Source organism: Lepidochelys kempii, chromosome 7 (assembly GCF_965140265.1).
Source record: "Lepidochelys kempii isolate rLepKem1 chromosome 7, rLepKem1.hap2, whole genome shotgun sequence".
In the NCBI taxonomy this organism is placed as follows: Eukaryota; Metazoa; Chordata; order Testudines; family Cheloniidae; genus Lepidochelys; species Lepidochelys kempii.
This window is the reverse complement of record NC_133262.1, coordinates 36,015,277-36,037,480: the sequence shown is the minus strand read 5'-3', so window position 1 is coordinate 36,037,480 and position 22,204 is coordinate 36,015,277. Positions and strand designations below refer to the sequence as shown.

General features: G+C 38.3%; 1 protein-coding gene across 3 annotated transcripts in view; it reads right to left on the bottom strand.

The window, feature by feature from the left end:
* The window catches only part of NUP210 (nucleoporin 210), a 117,722-nt gene that overhangs the window by 73,026 nt on the left and 22,492 nt on the right, over positions 1-22,204 (bottom strand). For all 3 annotated transcript variants that reach the window (XM_073352190.1, XM_073352193.1, XM_073352191.1), the window contains exons 2-11: positions 21,108-21,244; positions 20,073-20,204; positions 14,110-14,206; positions 10,948-11,098; positions 5,876-6,008; positions 4,787-4,945; positions 4,235-4,303; positions 3,776-3,882; positions 2,264-2,404; positions 656-793 (exon numbers count right to left, since the gene is read on the bottom strand). In XM_073352190.1, coding sequence (XP_073208291.1) covers positions 656-793; positions 2,264-2,404; positions 3,776-3,882; positions 4,235-4,303; positions 4,787-4,945; positions 5,876-6,008; positions 10,948-11,098; positions 14,110-14,206; positions 20,073-20,204; positions 21,108-21,244 — 1,264 coding nt within the window. The remainder of the gene's footprint in view (positions 1-655; positions 794-2,263; positions 2,405-3,775; positions 3,883-4,234; positions 4,304-4,786; positions 4,946-5,875; positions 6,009-10,947; positions 11,099-14,109; positions 14,207-20,072; positions 20,205-21,107; positions 21,245-22,204) is intronic.

Sequence of the window (22,204 nt, the reverse complement as noted above, 5' to 3'; positions counted from 1 at the left end):
CTGGAGAAAAACAAAACAAATACTGTTTGCTTTGTAAACTCTGCTTCCAGTGGAGCACATTCAAAAGTTGGTTTGGTTTAATAGTGTGCCCTGGCAAGCGTGGCAGCATGAGAAGGACAGGAGGAGTACAAGAAAGGAGAATTTTAAAAACACTGTTGTTGCATCTACGGTAAAGACAGCTTTGGCCTTTCCCTTCCAATAACCATGCTATTGGGATAGCCAGGGAGATAGGCAGGGAACGAAGAATGCCAATGTCAATGCTCTACGGAGTTGCTCACTCATCTTAAGATGGCTTCTTGGCAGTCAGTCACTATGCCAACTAATTCAGGGAACCTATTTGTAATAAATTAAGTGCCTCTCTCATTGCCTGAAATCTGTCACACTCAATTATCATTAAGTTTGGCTTTTTTGTAATTATGCTTTACTTTAAAAGGTACCAACAACAGAGACAAAAATAAGAGGTGCAACTCTTTTTAAAGCAGTTACCAGTCAGTGCAACTGAACTCCAGTGAAATTCCACCAAACACACTTTTAACGTGAACACGCCTACAGCATCCAGAGTTAATATGTAGCAGCAGATTCCCCAAACAACTACTGGCCTCACTGAATCTGCCAGAGTGACACTTCCTGCATTTAGATGGCTTCCTTAGCATACCTTTATTGTGTACTGATAGGCTCCTGCCTTTGGCTGCCATGGAAATGTCAAAATGCTTGGAGAAAGGACAATGGGAACATAAATTTCAACTTCTTGCTGGTTTCGTACTGGTACAGGCAATGTATGAACACCTCCATCCTATAATAAGTAACAGCGTGTATAATTATAAATGACATTCATAGCACTTTTTAGAAGAATATTCTGTATTTATTTATAATTAGGTTACTGAGGAAACACACCTACACACACACAAAAGGATATATTTAGCACCATTTTTTTTTTTTTTTTTTTTACTATTAGCTCTGCACTTCCTGTGAGCAAATTAGCAACTCATTGGAGTAATGCCTACTCTAAATTAGATAAATATTACCACTGTCATTACTCTGGAGCCATAGATGAACATGGAAATTTACTGGCAAATTAAGTAACAAGGAGCCCACTTACCCCTTCTCCACTCCTTGTACTTCATAACCCTTCTTCACACCCTGCTCAGCCTCCTACCTACTACATCCTGTTCAGCGGGAAAGGGGCGGATTGTGGGTGGAGAATAATGCATCTATGCCCAAGGAAGGGATTGTTAATACCATACTCTGAAACTGGCTGTTACGTTTCCATCAAGAGCCTTCCATGACTATGATTCCCAATGAAGATGTCATTCCCCCTGCTGGGGTTCTGAAAGCACTGCAACTCTCGCAGACCTTAGGGAGGCCTTTTCAGAGAAGCTGACAGAGAGAGGCCGACTGCCTGAAGCAGAGGGTAGAATTGGTTCATCACTTTCAAAGAGCGGCTAGGAAAAGATTTGAGAACAAACGTGTCTAGGTATTTGAACCCCGTCAACTTTCAGACATAAAACCAAATTGCTGAATGGGGAGGAACCCTTCCAAACTGAAGTGCCCTGGTGGCTGCATACTTGGCAGCCACCAAGACTGGCCCGGTAGCAGAAAAGTTTAATCCATGTTAGTTTTTAAGAGGCTTGTAGGCTGGTATGTTTGGCAGGTCCTCTTTCTAGCATTTAATGATCACTTACCAAATGACAGAAAGTGTCCCAAAATTTAATGTCATGCACAGCAGGACCAGGACATGGCACAGTGAGTCAGAATTTCCCTACACACAGTAGTGAGCCTTGACATTTACTCAGAGTGTGTGACTGGGCCCTAAGTCAGCACCCTGCTACAAGCCATGCCCACGTATTCTGGATAGCTACCAGGGAAGAAATTCAGAGCAGTGCATTTCAATCACTCTAAACAAGAGGTAAATGGCCCACAATTAGGAATCAATCTTGCAAGCCTTACTCAGGCAAAACATCTATTATTCATTATATCTATTTTTGTAGCATTCAGGAGTCCCACCTACAGACCAGGACCCCATTGTGTTAGGCACTGTACAAACACAGAACAAAAACACTTTGTTGAGCATTTTGCTTAAGTAAGGAATTCAGGCTCTGCCCCCTTGTCCATTTATATATATTCTTATTTTTGTGTGGCTTAGTCACTTAATTCCTATTTTTGCTTTCAGAGGAGTATACCAATAAAAAGATTCTGACGTGTGTGTATTTGATAATTTTTCTAAGCATATGAGCAAACTGGAACATTTCTTAGTAAGACATACCTGATCTACTACAGATGTTAAAGCAGCATCGATAATAGTTTGACCCTTCTTTATTGCTTTCACATAGTGATATGATCCATTCAGAGAGGATTTCAGAATCTCAAAATATTCTTCAGACAATTCTGTATTAATTCTGATATTCTGAAATTAAAATATATTGCTTATGTGTTGCCATGGATTAACAACATTGAGGAGTACATTTCAGGACAGCCAAAAAAAGTATTCTGTTAAAAAAAAATAATCAGAAAATCCAACCAGAGGAAAAAAAAAAGTCACACTACACATATATGGTCAATTTACAAACAAATAAATCCCCAAATATCCAACCTTCCTCTCAGATAAATAAATAAAATTAAGCTAAAAGTTCCAAGTTTCGGTGCTTCAGATTAGAAAGCTAAATAAGGTTTTCAGATGTGCTGAGCACAGACAACTTCCAAAACAGATCACTCATGTAGGTGAATGAATATGGATTCAGATGCCTAACCGGAGGTACTGAAGTTTGAAAATGTTGACATAAATAATGTAAGCAAATGTTGTAAAGTTACATTGTATAACTATATATAGTTCAAACAAGCATATCTGAAATTCAGGCATATAAGAGGGTTCCCTCCCCCCCCCCCCTTTGAGACAGACATCATCCGGTGCATCAAGGTCATCTTACTGGTTTCCTATGGGACAGAGTACTAGCATCCAAAAACACTTCTATCATAATTTAAGAGAATTTATTTCCATCAAAAACAACCTGTAATGTGGCAGGAAAGGACAGCACTACTTCTATCACTAAACTAATCAATTCAGATTTTACAATCTCCAATTTACAATTTCTCTATGTTGTCATCCTTAATACGCAAGGAAATATATGAATTATTTCCCTAACAACAAATTTCTTCATAATTTGGGTTAAAACTTACACTGGTGCAGCTATGTGGTATGGGGTGTGAAAACACCACACCCCTGAACAACACAGCTATGCCAACACACACACACCCCCCACCCCAACATATACACAGCTATGCCGACAGAAGACTGCTTGTGTTGGTGTAGCTGATGTGCCTGTGGTGGTGTTCCTCCTACCCTGGAAGGAAAACTCCTCCTGTCAATATATGTTGCATCTACACTGGGGGGCTACGTCTGTGTAATTATGTAAACTTACTCCTAAGACTAGAGAAGAAACACCTTTAACAAGAGGTTCAAAAAAGATTCAATACCTTGAAAATGTCTGCTAACTACACTTGGTGCTCATCCTTACTGGCTGCACTGGTTTGGAAGTTTCATTCTATCGTAAACTTGCAGAGATGCAGCCAATGTTCTCTCCGTTTTTCTGTCACGTGTGCTAAGATGTGTCCCCTGACAGAGCTACCCAGCAGGCTTTTTAAGAACAAAAAATATACACTTTCCAAGTCTGTGTAAGTAAAGGGCTGCTTTGCTAATTTCACAAAATTTTTTACAGATTTGCTAGACACACAACATCCAGTAACACAGAATAGAAACATACGCTAACACTGTACTTACATCAGATAAATACACCTTATTGCTTGATTTGTCATATGTTTCTATTGTAATTTCATAAAGTCTGCCTGTTTCTAGGACCCATCTGTCACCAGGATGAATTGTAAATCCTGTAAAACAGAAAACATTCAACAGCATAGACCAGAAGGCCATTTATGTGATGAACTATTATGTATCATATATTCACAAACATTTTGTTCATAAAATTTAAAGATGTGCTTTAATTGCTAAAGACTAGTGGTGGGGAAACAGAGAGGAAATCAAGTTAAAGCCAAAATTGCTTAATATGAAACATTTTCTTATTAAAAAGACATTTCTACTAACTACGATTTATATATGTGAGCAGGTACAGGTACTTAGATACCATATGCACCAATACTGCAGAGAGGCACTGATACAGATACATAGTCTGAGAATTTGTTAAAGAAATAAACACTCCGAAGAGTAACAGCAAATACTAACCTAAATACCCAGGATCCACAACATAGATAGTGCTGTTTGGTAATCTGGAAACACTTTGCATGCGAATACCTGCAAGCTCAGTAAAGGAACTAAAAGGTTTTGAAAGAAGAACATTAAAACTAACTTTTGGCTAGGGCTGCTTTCATGTTATTTAAAACTGACTCCATGTTCCTGAAAAGAAGGACAAAAAAATGCTACCTCCCTTAAAAGAGTGAGCATTTCCAGATTATACTGGTTTACAACACACAAACACACATACTCTCTCTGTCCCTCCTCCTCCCTCCCACTAAGGTAACAGGCAAGATAATGTAATGGATCTTTTCCAGCCCTAAAGCCCTAATTTCTAGGAGCATGTCAAGGTATCTTGAGGTAGTGCTGTGACTGAACTCACAGCAATGTTGCTTTCTATACCTCTGTCAGCTAGTGCTGATTTTCAGACCACTGGGCAAAGCCTGGAGAGTTTTATCCTGGTGTGTGGCAGAGAGTGGAAAATCTGCCTTCTGACATCAGGCACTGAATGCTGAACTAAAGAGCACCCCACAGAAAGGATATTTTTGTGCCCCAGCACTAGGTTAATTTGTCCCTGCTGCAATGCAGTTACCGTTGATGTTGCCTGATCCAGCTTGGCAACAGGCCGAGCCGGATCTCCCTCAGGACCCAGGATGTTGTTCTGAAGCTGCAGTTCATAGTGATCTGAAGGCATCATTAATTCTGTACATGAAGCAAGAAGACATATGAAACAACACAAGCCAATGTGTCACTGTTTGGACCCTGTTAATTATTACTGATTAATTTTTTATTTGATGCCTAGCACACATTAAATCGGCGCTTTAAATAGTTTTGTAGTAATTTTCTACACCCAGGCATGAAGCATAATGTAAGCTAGGTGAATAAAATAATATTTTTTTCCCATTGCTGAAGCCTCCAACTAAAATTGCCTTCCTGCTTAAAGGAGAACGACATCTTAGTCTTGGCAAAGGGAACTTTTCACATGAGCAACTGAAATCCAAGCTGCTGTACCCCATACAGCCAGCTAGAAAGCTGAAGTAAGTCTAAGTGAATACATTATTTCATATCTGGTTTCTTAAAATAACTCCCATCAACAATATTGCAAGTGTCTTGTACTTGTACCTGTATCTTATAAACAAATCTCCTCATCCTCTGAAATTGGTATGCAGCTAGTTCAACCCTTTTCCAATTTTCATATTAATGTGCCAAGAAAATGGAGTAACATCTAAATCAGGCATTTCACAAAGTGAGTGAGGCCTTTCTGTGGAAAACAAATGTACTAAAAATTCAAATGTTTCCCAATATGAAAGACAGATGAACTTGTTTGAATAATACAGACCTGGGTCCCAAACTTGCAAACTGTTATAAATGTGCTCACAGTTATGCACATGACTAATCCTTAATAGGACTACTCCTACACAGAAGATAAGCATATGCGTAAGTGTTTGCATGATGAGAGAAAGGGGAGAGATAAAGGATATCTCATCATAATTTTGATTATGAAAGTTAAAACAAACTAAGTTGAATTTAAGACCATTTCCTTATCAGTATACACAATATTTTAATTTTCCACTTATAGGTGAAAAATTCACACTGAATGTGGAATATTAAGAAAAATGGAAGAAGACAAACCTGTAATCTTGCCTTGTCTTATTTTCTGAACTTTATATTGAAGTGATGTTCCTACCAGCAGGTAGATATCATAAGCTGGATTTAGAAGAATGTTTTCCAAAATAAGCAACCTGACTTCTGCAGGATGTACATTCTATTGGTTAAAAGAAAAAACAAAAGCCACATTTTAAAGTTACAAACATATCTATTTTAATAAAGCTTCATAATCCACAAATTAAAAATATGTATAAAGTTATTTCTGTCCTGAAGAACAGTTTCACACCAACACTTTTCTAATGGCAATAGAACTCAGAGCACATAGTGGGGCACAGAAGCACAGCTTCACTTTGCACCATCAGCAATGGATGTTAAAGGAGATAAGCAAAATAAGACATTTGAACATATCTGAGCAGGGTCAAACCAACAAACAGTTAACTTAATGATTAATGTGTAAAATATCAAGTGATAATACAAAGAAGAGGTCTCAGATATACAGAGATGAGGAAAGATCATGAAAGAAGACAAGCATCAATAAATCAATAAACAAACAAACAAACAAATAAATAAAACTGCCCAGGGCATTAGAGACAAGGCAATCAAAATATTTTGGTCACAGTCATTCCTCTCTAATCATTACAATAGTACTTGTTGTGCACCTCTTATTTAAGATCAACCAGTGTTTTCATAAAGCCTTCCACAATTGCTCTCAAAATTTCATAACTTGAAAAATCTCAACGTTGGCACACTTCTGGGGCTTTGGGCTTGTTTGAAGTGTACCATTTAATAAATATTGATGGCTAAGAATATCACATGACTAGACAGAAAAAGACTGGATTTCAGTGAAAGAATATACACGTCTTCTGCAGCGCTGGAAAAAGGTAAGTGTATCATAAACTTTTGTATCTGTTTGTGCGCTGCAGGGAGCATTTTTATAAGGGTCCAAGCAGATTAAATGTAGCAGCACTCCAAAAGTCTGTACTGTACCATGCATCATACCAAACTGTTACAGATCTTTTTTTTTTTAAAATGACTTCCCAGAATAGGACAAGCTCAGTAGGTATTTGTTACAAGTGTTTTTCTTTTTATACTACAGTGCAGCAAACATTGATATTCTCTAATTGCATGACAGTTTTGAAATGCTTCAGAAGAGACATTCGGGTGTATTAAATGCAGAATACTTTTATGAAGAACTGGCACTTACATATTTACCAGATAGACTTAAGAGTGGATTCTCCCATTTTTCAAGTACTGGGAATTTTTTTTAACCTTATCACACATTTAAAATCCCCCCACCTATATTCCAATCTATGGCCTAGATTAAAAACTGTACACATTGTTAAAGCCTGCAGTTCTACATTGCCTACAAGCCTACATTTCTTGAGGGTGGGACAGTGAAGAAAAAAGTGAGGCTTTTGGGAGGAAATTGCTGTTAAATACTCAAGGAAGCTTGAAGGCGGCCAGTTTTAGTTTATTGGCAAAGTAACACGTATTGCCATGTGAGAGGCTACATAGTGAGCTACTGTGCAGCAAGCCGGGGTGTGACTCTGCAGCACATCATCTTGCGATGCAGTAACATCCGATGTGGACGCTGCTACGGTGCACTGAAAGTGTGGAGTGTGGCTTGGCTTAAACGTGCTACATTTGAAAGTATAGTATGCTAACTTTCAGTGCACCACAGCCATGCCTACATGGATCTTGATTCACAGAGACCTGGTGTGCTGTAGATTCACCCTGGCTTGCCACGCATTAACTTGCTCTCTAATTTGCCAACTATCCCTTTCACAAACCAGTGCCAACAGTGCCACAGAGTGCACTGGCATAGCCACTACTCCCAGCAGAAAAGTTTCCGAGTTAACAACACCGTCCCTGACCTCCAGCTCAATCCAACTGGCCATGGCATGGCTTTATGTACCTTGAGAACTGACTCCGAGTAGAAAAGCCTACTAAATAGTGGTTATACCAGTAAGTGAATAAAAATCTCAATTAGCAAATAATAATTTAAAATGTATAGTATTTTCCAGTCAAAAACCTTAAAGTTCTTTACTGGCGTTAATAAACTTCACAACTCAACAATGGAATACTAATGCCATTTCACAGATAGGGAAACTGAGGCATAGAGTGTATAAGTAATTAGTCCACACTATGTTGCAGCCAGGAATATATATAATGAAGAGCTCATGAATCATGTGTGCTTTCGGTCACTAAATCATGCTTCCCTTTATGATCAGATGTTCTCTCCTTATGGTCTTTTGCATATCCAGGTAGAACAACTTAGGAGGCTCAGTGCATTGAAAGTTTCTTCATATTTCGGTTTATTCTTAATAGGAAAAAAATAAGAAGGTGCAGGGTAATAGGAAATTCTTGGGGTTTTTTTTTATTAACAGGGAATTTAATTTACTTATGTATAGATGGATCTCTCTTATATCCTTTCCTTTTTATGTAAGCCATTTATATTTGCTGTTATAGCCCAAAGACATGCCAAAAAGTGTTTATAAAAAATGAAAGTGGTCATACAACAGTGAACACATTGAAGCTGCAAAACGTAGTGCTCTGTCCTTCTTCCACCTTTCAGGTTTATTGTTCTGGATAGCGGGAAGAACACCAAGAACCTGGGTGATATCCTGGACCCACAAAAGTCAATAGGAGTTTTGCCACTGATTTCAGTGGAGTCAGGATTTCAGTGCAAGAATTCAGCCATAAATTATGGTCTGCATCCTCGCACAGCCCAAAAATTCAGTGGTCCTTTAGAATTTGTGGACTGCCTGTCACACTCTACAATAGCTGCAGATGCAAAAAGCTTGTCCCTGCAGCAGCTCAAAGAAGGAAGCAATTCCAAATTATACATTGTTCAGCAATGCTGCAGAAGGATGGGGTAGAGGGCACCTGCTCAATTTAATCTTGTGGAGAATGCGTCTCACCCTACGACTTTTGGGGGCAAGCACACAATGGATAATCTGAGATCTGGAAATGCATTTTTTTCAGGGTGGTCCAACATACCTTTGTTTGGCATGTCTTCTAACACTGTGCTATGGTATCTCTGTGTAACTCCTTTGTTTATAAAATCAAGAATATGAAATACACTACACAAAATCAAATACTGTTCTATTCCATTTGCTTGAGGGATGTTCCACTGAAAACACGTGGTCTGGCAGCAGTGAAAGATGTAAGGACAATAGTAACAAAGCAAGTCATATAAAGTTCTGAACAGGATACTATTATTTCAATCAAAATTCACAGAATGATGCCAGAACTAATGCAGAAAAAAATAAATATGAAGATAAAAAACAAAACCAACTTCAAGTGGCTAAGGACCACCGCAAAAATAAACATTAGTAATACCGGGCCATACTCTGATCTCATCAGCAATAGTGTGAATCTGGAGTAATTGCAAGGAGTAGAGCAGAATTACTTTTCAATTGCACCACTGCAACCAAAATATGGTCCTTAAGATGCACTATTATTTTTGTACTTCTAGATAATATTTTCAGAGGACGTAGATTATTTAACCAATATCTAAAAAACGTAAACCAATATATTTTGTTTACTAGAGAAACTGGCAATATATCAAGTAATTGCATACCGATACTGGATGGATTTTTTTTTAAAATACTGTAGGTGAACATTTATTTCTTAAAATATTGCAACGTTTAAAATACTAATGAAATGCAAAACATTCCTGTAGGAAATAACCCATTAAAAAAAAGAGAGAAAGAGATAAATGTCTTAAGTAGATTGTACTAACAGAAAGGACAATTTCATTGCTAGGGTTAAAATGAAAACACTGTTACTGTAGATTACGAAGTAACAAATAGCATAAATCGATAGGTGAGCTAGGAAAAAGGCCAATGCTACAGTTAAACACACTTGTTTATTAGCATTTGATCTCAGTGCTTTCTGAGACTGGAATCTAATGAGGCAGAATTGATTACAAAATGAGGATTGGTACGATGCAGGGAACTAAGGGGGCGGTCTCGATTCAATACAATGCTCAAGATAGAAAAATCCATCAGATAAATCTTTAATATTTGTTGACAGGAAGCCAGAGGGCCAAAACCTCATCCCACAATGAATTCAGATAATCACCAAGCAGAGGGAATGCTTCTATTTGGTAGCAGTAGTAGATCAAGGCTTCAATTCAGCAGACACCTAACTGTGTGTCCCCCACTTGAATCAGGCTGACAACCTGTATGTTTAAAGATACACGTGTTTAGGTGTCTTGCTGAATCAGGGCCCTGTTGAGCTACACAATGCTGCACAGCGTTAAGTGAAGGCCAGAATCTGGCAGATGTTGTCCAAGGATATTAATAAACAAACATTAATAATAGCAGCACTTATTTAAAAATGTATGATGTCAAAGCACTGTGCAAGCATCCAAGTGTCATTATGCTCTGATTCAAAGACAATAAACTTGGAATCCCAAGATGCCTTTTTTTTTCCATAATCACTTTTCAGACTTCCAGTAGAAGTTTGCACAGTAAACAAGTGAACAGCTGTTTTTATAACTGGAAGCCTTACATAAGCTGGGATTTCAAAAGTAAGCTGTTTTATTTCTGGCTTGCACATCACCACAATAAGTTCACGTTATTATTAAGTATTTGTATTACACCAGTGATTAGAGACTCTAATGAGAAATGGAGCCCCACTGTACTAGGTGCCATATAAACAGAGTGAAAGGCGGTCTCTACCCTGAAGAGCTAATGATCAAAGAGAAGGAAAAGAAATTGTGAATTTAAAGTGCATTCCTTTGTAAAACAAACTAAACAACACAGGAACAAGCTGTCTACACTATCATGTTACAGAGACAGGTTTGGAAACTAGCTTTGGGACCCACATCATCTGCGGTGCTCATTAAACAGGACAACTGCACTATTCATCCCGAGTGCTGGGCAAAAATCAATGGAGTAGTATGGGCAACCACCTCACGGAAAGCCATATAATCTACTCATTGGGAAAGAGGGGCAGTGTTACAATAGCTGATAAAGGAAGAGATGTTGGAGTGGAGTATGTAGTAATACGAGAGGGAAAATTAATGCGGCTCCAGGGAAGTTCTGCCATGAAAAAGAAATAATAAATCAACCAGGTGAATTTCTTACCTTATAGACAGATTCTTGTATTCTTGCTTTTAATTTGGAACTACCTGTTTTCATTCCAGACACCAGAACGGTGTCTCCTTGTTTGGCAACTTTTTCCATCTCTGATATATAGGAAGGTGGTATGTAAGTAGATTCTAAGAATTTGAGTATACTGAAAAGTGAACAGAACAACTTTATGAGACAAGGGTCATGAATAATATATACTAACCCATATCAGAACTACAGTATTGTTTACTTCTCGCAAAAACGCCCACAGCAAATGTAAGGTGCTTATTTTATACCAGGAAGGAGAGGCTCAATTTTCACTTATATTCCTGAACACATGAATGTTAAATTAAGCTTCCATGGGTGCTCAATGGGCTTGTGTAGGACTGGAAAACATAGATGTCTGTAATACCTATGTGCAGGTCCCTTTTCTAACCCGCATTGCGACTGTTAGGCATAACTGTACTCCGTACCAAGATAATTCCGAGTTTGCACTGTATTCTGCAATGGACATATAGTGCACAATATATCTGTGTGCTCTGATACTGTGGCACTCTGGCTTCTGTGGCTAATTTGTGTAGTGACTCGGATGAAAGTGTATCTGAAGCCTATGTACAGAAGGCAGGACCTTCTTAGAGACATATAGGAAACATGGACGAGGTATCTCGAATTATGTTTCCAGTCTGCGTATAGAGGATTCTCTAGATCAGTGAGGTATGGTAAATGGGAAAGGCATTGCGGTTTTGATTGTGATTAAGAGAACATTATGGTGTTTTGCTCAAGTGAACTAGAAGGGTGTTTGATGTGAAGTGGATAGAAGCGCTGATTACATGTGCACGGGCAGTATGTAAACTATGTATTATGTGGTCTCTGTTGGAAATTTAGATGAGGTATAGTAATTAGGAGAAAAGGAATTTCTGGTGGACAGGATCTGGTTAGGTGCTGATAACAGGGTCAAATTTTGAAGGTTGCTTGCAAAAATACACCAAAAACAAAATTTAGGATGAAATTTTCCAAGAAACTGAATGTTATTAGGCACCGGACCTCCACTAAATTTCAGTGGGAGTTCAGCAACTTAACTCCCTTGGGTTTCTTTAAAAATCAGCCTTAAACTCTGAATTTCTTGCTTCAAAAGAAAATTTGGGGGGGGGGGGTGGAAGGGAAGGGGCGGTTAACACAACCACTTTATTAAAAATATTATATGTTAAAATTGTGACAGGATTTTCCATCCCTTAGCATTTTTAAATCAAGATGGGATGTCTTTCTAAGAGCTGGGGTGGATTTTCAAAAGCACCTAAGTGACTCAGGGCTCATCTACACACAAAAGCTGCACCATTTAAAAAAAACAAACAAAACAAAACACACACACACATTAGTGCAGAAAGAGTTCTAGCCATATAAGCTGCTAAAAAGGCATGTTTTGCCATTACAGGCAAAACCCAGGGGAAATACTGGCAATAAAAAAATAACGTAGGTTTGATCAGAGAAATGACATCGGTTTACTATTAAAAAAACCACACCCAACATAACAGTGTACTACAGACACAACAACACCACAGATATTTCACATTAATGAGCAGGACTCAAAGCACAATATGCTTTCCTATCTCCTCTGCCTCACGCTTTGATTCACTTCTTTACTAACTAAATTTTGCTGGATATTATTTTTTTAAGTAAATGGAAATCCTGGCACTTGAGTTTGAATCTATCGTGTCTTCGCATCCCGATTATATATTACAAGAACGTCAGTTTAATGTTCTACTTGACTAGTGTGTGGAAACTGCTTGATAGGAAAGAAAACTGAGTTAGTGTTTTATATGCTTCTGGTATGACCAGAAACCCAAAAGTATGTCAGGCAAGCATTTCTGGAGCTGACATTCATATCAAGCAAAGCAAACATTCATTGTAGCATTTACTATGATGGATACTAGTAAAGTTCTAATAGACAAAATAATCCTGCTTTGCTGAAGGCCTATTACCAGTCAGTCAGTCAGTATCAATATAAAGGCTGAATCAGGACTTTGGGAACCTAAAATGAAGAATATCCCAAATACGACAAAGCCAGGTAGCCTTCAAAGTTGACGAGTTTAATAAGTGTGGAAACTGAAATTCCTGTAGCGTGACTCCTCTCAGTCAAAGGAAATCAACAGAATACTAAAGTAGGTACAGTGAAAGCTTATGCAGTACCTAAAAGTGAGGGGAAGGCTGTTGTTGGATAAGCACAGGAAGCTAGGCGTATTCCTATTCCTGCCACAAGCTCTCAGTATGATGTTAGGCAAGAACTTAACCTAGCTGTGTCTTAGTTTCCCATCTGTTAAACACAGATGAGAGTATTTCCTTACTTTCCAGAGGTGTTACAAGGCTTAATTCATTAAGAAGTTACAAAACACTTTAAGACTTTTGGATGGAAGTTTCTATTAGAGTTCAGAGTTTGGGCCAGATCATACTCACAAGTCGATGGCACCATAGGTCCCAGTGTGGTGTGTAGGGCTCCTACAGATTATAAGTGCCAAGCAAGACACAGTGGTTTGGATTTTCAAAATGTTGAGAGGCTAAAACTGCTACATCTTCCACTAGAACGCTAAATACCCTGCTCTGAAAGCCTCAAAAAGCTTATTAAACCCTTTTAAAAAATGAAATATTTGTTTCTCCATACAGTTCCTTGTAAATGGTGCTGAGAGTCACCAACACCGCAACCACACTCTGGCCACCTTATTGGCAGTCTCACCAGAGAGGCCAAATACTGAATGGGCCATAGCCCCATCTTCCAAACAAGAGGCTAACCTTTGACCTCTGCAGCCAATCCCACATCCTTGCACACCAATCACAGCACTAATACCTTATTGTTTTCCCCAGTTGTTTGGGGAGGGGTCAGCTATGGCACAGTTGAGTCTATTATTAAATTTTTATTGGTGGTTTAGAGCTATATGGGCAACTTCTGAACATCATTAATTGTATTTTTATTATTGTGAATTTTAAATGGGTGTGAATGTGCCCAGAATTGTGGATTGGCAATTGTAGTAGCTAGAAATCTAAAACAATGAACCTGTATACGATACTTTGGATATTATCATTTCAGTTTATAGACCCAGATTCAGGAAGGTAGCTTTTGTTCATGCCTAACTTTAAGAACATGACTAAACCTGGGGCTTTGAGAATAACGTAAATTGTGCTTACCGCAATGCATTGTGGGAATCTGAGAAGCCATCAGCCTCAGTATCTTTTACTATCGTCCAGTCAAAGGCTAACCCCGCCAATGTGCTAAAAGTGTTTCCTATAAATCAAATGAATAATTAGGTAATAAAATTCAAAATGACAAAGAAGTCTTCCTGCTGCTTGGAAACAAACAAACAAACAAAAATATCAATGAACAGAAGCAGGAGCATCTTAAATTTGCAAAAATCATTCAAACACGATAGCTCTTCATTAAAGTTAAAAAGGAGGGGGTTTTTATTAAGCCAGGTAACTGGAAGGTTTGGAGAATCAAAATGGAACAGAGAATTGTTTCCGGCATATGGTCTGATGGCTTTGGATCTTCTTCTTCCTCAACGCTTAGTGAAATGGTCGGCCGTAACAATTGTTTGCCATTGGGTCTGTTCCTGTGCAGCCGCAAGGGCTTGACGGGCCAAGAGTCCAACACTGGAACAGACTTGATACGCTCCTGTAATAAGGTGTCTGCCTCTGGGCCGCCTACACTCCTCAGTTGGTGGAATTTTATCCTGGATGTTACGAGCCAGCTGTAGAATGGAAGTCGCCAGAACGTCTTGTGGCATTCTTGCAACATGTCCAAAAAGTGCAAGACACCATCTGCAGACAATGACCCCAGTAGCCTGTGGTGACCATAAACATCTGCGGTAAGAATGCAGTTGTTCCACTTTATGCCCAACATACGACATTGGGCATGCTTTGGATCCCAGTACATATATACATTATCATAGACCCTCACTGCTCAACTACAAATTTGTATTTTCTGGTCACACTAAGTGTACCAGCATGTCTGCTCTGGAGAAAAGGGAATTAACTGTCTGAATTTTTAATAAGATACTGCTGGAATAAGCAAATCACATCCTTCCCCCTTCAAAACAAGAACTACCTAAACCACGATTAGATTCTGTGACTACTTTTTGGATACCAATAGGACACATGCATCCTTCAATGCAGGTTATTACAAAAGTCAGATGTGACAATGAGTCCATTCCTGGTAATCAGCAAAACTCCCACGCTCTTTGGGCCAAGTGGATATGAGGCACCTTCATTTGAATGTTGAAAACATCACAATATAATTTATCTCAAACTCATTTTCACATGCAGGATAGATTCCAATCCCGAAGTATTTGTGCGCCACCTAAAATTAGAAGCATTTTTGCATCATAGGTGCTAACAGACTCCATAACAAAGTGTTGCTGACTCCCTAATGGTACATTAGGGCAGATATACAAGTCCTTAAACAACTCAGTGGCTTGGCAGAAAAGGAGAGGGTTAAGTCCTTTACCTTGGCTATCTGCAGAAGGCCAGATCCGACTACCCCTCAAGTCAATGGCAAATCTCTTTTACGGCATATGTATATCACAGTCATATCTCCTAAGTACCGTATATTCCACATTCAAGTGGAAACAAACCACATACATGAGACACTTTAGACATACTATGAGTAAGGAACTATCAACCTACATATAATTTTATACACCCTTCAGCTAACTCAGAGCCAAGCGTATAATCCAGCACTTTGAGACATGTGGATCTGAGATACTCTTTGAGGAATTTGGGATCCACATTTTAATGAAATGCACTTTCAATATGACTTTTTTAAACCTGAAATGGATTTACCTGTAATATAGACAATTCAAGTCATTCACTTTTTTGGGGGGCTAGATCTTAGGTCCTGTCTACACTAGAAGAGAAATTCAGCCTGAGCGACACAGTGTGAGTTACGTGAATAGAGTAACTCAAATCGACGTAGCCCAGAGCTACTTACGCAGGGTCCGCCCTATGCGATGTCAACGGAAGATGCTCTCCCGTTGACTCCCCCTTCTCTTCTCAATCCAATGGAGTACAGAAGTCGACATGAGAGCGATCTGCGATCAATTTAGCGAGTCTTCACTAGACTCGCTAAATTGACTGCTGATGCATTGATCGCCACTCGTCGATCCCCCGGTAAGTGTAGACAAGCCCCGAGTCATTGCAACATGTGAAATAACAGATATTAAAGGACTACAAATGGAATAAACACACTGAATTGTCTCATGCTGAATCTGAAAGTCTTTTAAAAAGATCTCTCAGTCTTGGGGAGAGATGCTGCACCCACTGAAATCAATTACTAAGCTCCCATTGACATTCATGGGTGCAGAGCTGAAGCCTTATATTGCTAGTATTTTTTTATTAATAATAATTTGTTTTCACTTATATTCTTTGTTTTCCTCTCTCACTCTTTCATTGGCAAATTATAATGACCACTGCAACTTCACTGCCACGTTCCTACAGCTAAAGGCTTATGGCATCATCTAAACCACAGAAATGTTGTAACAGTGGTAATACAATTCAAAGCATATTTTCCCTCCCAAATATATACTACACAGACACAAATAGCTTTGTATCCTGCATGAACAAGATTGTGACTATAAAAAGCACCTTTCTATTCTTCCATTCTAAAACTTCTTTCTTTAACTCAGTCTGTTACAGGGGCAGCATATTTTGAACTGCTTGAGGATACTTTATTTAAGATGCAGAGCTCAATTAGCTGTTCTCATAACAAATGTTTTAGCTTTGCAAAGCTAAGACAAGTCTTCCCTCATTCTTGCTCAAACTAAAGATAAGCAACGTGCAGAGATGTGCCTGAACTGTGCAGCAGCAAACACTCAGCAGAAGCACAATGAAATCCCTGCTGGGACAATGGGGACAGGGCTCTGAAGCACATGAGTTATCCAAGGTAAACAAATGTTAGAAAGTCATATCCTAGTCTCACTGGAGTCAATAGAAAAACTCCATTTAGACTTTAGTTAGTAGCAGGATTTAGCCCGAAGTATAATTTAAAAAGAGTGGCACGATATATTAAATTTCATCCTGCCTGCTAGAAACTGAAAGCACTTTAGTCCCACTATGACTTGATTAGCATCCATTAATCCTTACACAGAGTTTACGCCAAGAACACACTGATCAATCAAGTAAAGATTAAGTTTGGACAGGAGTTTAAAAAATCATTTTAGATACCCCACCCTGCGCTTGCTAACAGATCTATGACAGCAGTTCTAAAGCAACAGCCCTACCAACTCTTTGTTACACTGAGCTATGATAAGACTGGAGTTCATCATGGAACTGCAACGGTTCCAGCAGCTTTTGGAATCCTATATATGAAATTACTTTGGGCCCTGATCCCACAGGCCCTATCCAGATAAGAGTCCCAATGAATTCAATGGGACTTTTGCCTTTAATAAAGATTGCAGGTTTGGCTTGGTCCAACAAACACTTACAAATGTAAATAGCTATTCTTGAACTCAAGACTAATCATGTGAGCTAAGCTAATGTTATGGCACTTTTAAAATGTTGAGATGGAATTTAATCTTAAGAGTTCTACTCTGTCACCAACAATTGGAAGTTCAAGCATTTAACGAGAAGCTTTCACTGTATTTAAGTCTCCATAATTCATGTCAAGCATAACAAAATAACTTTACTTTCCTAAAATATTTGGTAGGAAGTTTAGTCCAGAACTTGTGAATCAGAATTTTGATTCATTTTACACTGTACAAAAATGAATCAAGTCTAGAAGCTATGAAGACATGTACATGCACAGTAATTTTGTGATTAAGTTTTTTAAAAGTTTACATAATGGCTTTAACATTAACATTCTCTGTGTTTACAGAGTGCCTTGATATAAAGCTATTTTGAGATAATGGGTGATGTGCAAGAGTTTACACCGAGACTAATTTGGCTCACCGTATCAAAGATTGGTTGAATATCATCTCCCTTCTCCATACATTCATGAGGCCAACTTCCCCATGGTGTAACTATTGTCCTAATTTTTTTCAACAATGCTGCAAAACTATTTGGGGAAAGTGCTAAGTGCCGATTTAAACAGCACACCGTAACTGGTATCATCAGAAAAAAATACATGTTAGACATATTTAATGTGCATGTTTAAAGTGTCTTCTTCCTTTTTTACTGGCATTAACAAAAATAATTTGCACACAATACATTAGGATGTTAAGTGTGTTACAAAATTCCAAACAAGTATGTGTAAGGGGAGGCACCACTGAACTATATATCTAGGTACTGCTATTTACAGCATCCTCTGTCACAGGACCAGAGGTTCACAGTAATGCATGACCTGATCTTTCATACAAGATGCAATAATGAGGTACAGCATATGGTCAGTCTGAACCAAAGATAACATTTTTAAAAATTCCCTAACATCACATTATGTGAGTAAATGAAATAACATACAAGTTACTACAAAATCTACCAAATATAATCATGTATATAAACAGAAGTCCAAAGTAAAAGCCAGCTACAGGCCCTTTGCAGTGTTCAACTGTTCACCAATTACAAGCTTATTTTTTCCCTTTATTTTTGTTCCTCTTGTATGCAAAAGAATAAATAATAAATTGTCTAAAAGTCATTTATTCAGTTTTCTTAAATGAAAAGAGAGCATCTCTGAAATGTAAAGACTGTCTTCAATAACTCTGCTCATGTTCCAAAACTTGGTCATCTGTTAGTAGAGGAACAATGTTTGCAAAAGGAGATGAATGTGTAGAAAGTACTGTAAGAGAACACGATAGCAGTTTAAAAGTCGCCAGCAAAATTCTTAAAGTTGAGTTCCTAAGTTAATCACTTAAAAAAAAGTGATTTTCAGAGCTGCTGAGCAATCACTGTTTCCATTAATTTAAGCTTGATAGTTTAAACTTAGGCTCCTAGTGAACATCTTGTTCCAGCAATTTAGATTATAGTGTTCTTTGTGGGTTTTAAACCACAGCTTCTGTTCAAACTTTAACTTGGATGGCTCCCAAAGAAAATTTGTCAGCTGAGTATGTTTGAGAATCTACAGAAACACCACGCCAAGGTTCTGGAATTACAAATAGAATAAGGAAGTTTAACAGTTCTACCTATTGATATTTTGCAGTACAGAGCCTGGCTTTTATGATTTATAAGTAGACATATGTGGTTTAGGCCTCTAGTATCCAAACTATAAACATCAAGCTTCTACTGCTGTTTAAGTCGGCTGGCCTCCTTAATTCATTAAGTATTTTAAAAACCTTTTGTTTTGTGTGTAGAATTGAGCTGCTGAAGCAAGGTCTGAAGTTCCTGAGGGCATTCAGATTACTACATACACTATGGCAAGTAGAGGTTTCCTCTTCCTCTTAGATACAAAGGACCCAATCCATCTTCCACTGAAGTCACTGAAAAGACTCTCACTGACTTCAGTGGGTCAGACCCTATGTTGGTGGAAACAACTATAAAAAAAATCTAGATGATATTAGATTGAGGGATATGAAGCCCAGCTGTTGGTGGCTGGAATAGGGACAGAAGTGTGAACAAAATGTGAACAAAAGACACATTAAACTTGTTTGACCTTATATAAAATGTCTTTTTACAGGTTTGCCTTAAAAATGCATCCTCCTTGCCTCAGCTTAGCAAAACCCTATCAATCTACAGTGCAGTTCACAGACTTGTATCACTACTGCTTCAATCTTCCTTGTAGCCCTGACCAGACCAGCCAAATATTGATGTGACATTTCAGCAATGCAAATGTTATTGCTTCCTGCTTTTTGTTTCTCTCACCCCCTTTCCCTGAAGTTAGAGCTTTTACATGTAAATATGTTTATATGGGATTCTGATATTTGAAATGCCATCAATACTAAAGTTGATTCCTGAGCAACACAGAAAAAATTAAACAGGAATTGTCTGATATGAAACAGTGTCCAACTGGCCCATCTGGATATTTGGGATTGCTTGGTCAGCCCTCTTATACTTAACCACAAATGTTACAATAAGTTAGTATCTGTGCGCCAACAGGACAATTCTCCTACACATTGTCCGGGTTGGGCTCCAACATCCAGTCCTGTCCTAGGTAAAGTCTGAGCAGAGTACATCACACACACATGTATGACTTCATTAACACTTTCACATCTTAATAGTAAGCCTCTGACCTTCAGAATCCAAAGCCTGAATTTTCAGCTTCAGCGGTGAATCTTCAAGATAAAGTTCTCTTGTCGTGGACACAATTTGGATGCCATGAATTATGTCAACTATAGCATCACAACGAAGCACTTGACCAGTCACTTAAGGAAACAATAGAAAACATGAAGTCAGTAGCACTGAGCATGATCACCACCAAAATTATTAAGCAAATAAGATGAACATATTAACCAGTTGGCAGATCTAAACGAAGGGCAGCACAAAGCTTTGCCATTCAGGGAATGGAATCCAGGTCCTGAATGCTATTGAAAAACAAACTAGGCCCTGAAGACAGGAGAAGTAGTTCCTCCCTTCTAAGCTCAAAATAAAAGTGTTTGTGTGGGATTTGCAATGCCCATCATACTGTCAGTGAAGAAAATTTGCATTATTTCCCCTCCAGAAAATGTTTGTAGAGTGTTGCTGGTTCAGAATAGCAGCTCCCTGGACACAATTCAGTGACTGAAATGGGTAAAATCCCCCTACACGTATCATTCATAAAACACCCTACATTCCTTTGGGATGAAAAGTGCAATATAACATAGCCAATTTATTATACAATGATTACGTTACAAATAAATGTCTATTAACTCATCTACTTTGCATATCTTTCTTTCTAAAGGCAGACAGTACCCTGCATTGATGTAAGGCATGGAAGTAAACTCCAATTTTCCAAATCCCAAATATCTAAAACTGATTTATGTAAAATTAAAATTGAAACATTCACTTCTAGGAATCCCCAGATTTGTGAGGGTTTCAGATACACCTATCACCCACCCCTGAAGATTTCAGATGCCTTACCCACATTGACTTGAGACCTCTGCGGAACAGGGTTCATGTGATCTTTGCTTATATATAAGTGCACAGATGAATGGATGTTTGTTTGTTACATATACAGTGTGTATATGTGTGTATCCCTTAAAGATGTCACAGGGCTCATAGACCTGCAGTATTGTACAATTTTTTTAACCCACACAATAAAATGTGACTTTAAAAATTTGAAAACGTACATATATCTTCAGCAAAAATTATACTTGTCAGACGTGTTGGCTGCGATGAACGTGCCTGGACAACAGCCTTTTGTGAACACTGGCGTTCATCGTGATCTGCAGGTTCTATGCTGGCAACTTCTGGCCTTGTGGAAGACCTACAAGAATATCACTGAAAGTTACTGGAATGTTAGTCAGCTATCATGGAAAATGCACAGACTCTTATTTAAAAGCAACAGTAACCTTTTTATCTGAACCACCACCACCATTACCGTATGTAAAATCTGTGTCTTCATATTATAAGCTATGGGACTGACTTTTGCACGTGCAGAGTGCCCACATCTACCAGGGATTTCAACCAGAGTTGAGGTTAGTCAGCACTTCTGGGGAAAAAGCATGCCCTAAGCCTATTGCTATATCTATATACCCTTCACCGCAGCACAAGAACGCCAGCTTATGCTAGTCATTTTGCTTTAAAAAAAAAAAAAATCCTATGCATTTACTAAGCCAAAAAATCCTTCATCTTGTGTTTTAACAACTTAGAAGCAGAGACAGTAAGATAAAATGCAAACAGAATATGAAGTGCAACCTAAGATTAAGTCTATCAATTACCGTCATAAGATAAATGCTATTCCTCACTTGCAATCATAATTGGCATTTTCCATAGCAAAGGTATGGATGATGACTCAGGTTTTTTCCAATTACAAAAAGTCACAATTATCCATAGATTCGCTGTGGCAGAGCCCATTAATAGTAAAAGTGATGAGTAACATTTTTCTAATTAAGAAATTCACATGTGATATAATATCTAGTTAATGTATGCAATGCAATTTAGATTTAGAAGCTTGTATAATACTATTTGGTGCTATTTAAATTAACACAACAGTTTGAACCATTATAAATTATTTGACCAATTCCATTTTTGCTCAAAATTGTGTTTCTTTAAAAAGCAAGACCCCAATCCTGTAGTGAGTTCTGCATGCCCCTGGGTCCACACGGAATTCATTGCAGGACTGGGGCCCAAATTTTTAATTTCTTAAATGTTGCAAGGGCCTGAATAGAAGCGGGATTGGCGGGGAGGGGGGTGTAGAGTCACAGCTAGAAACATTGTGGATTTC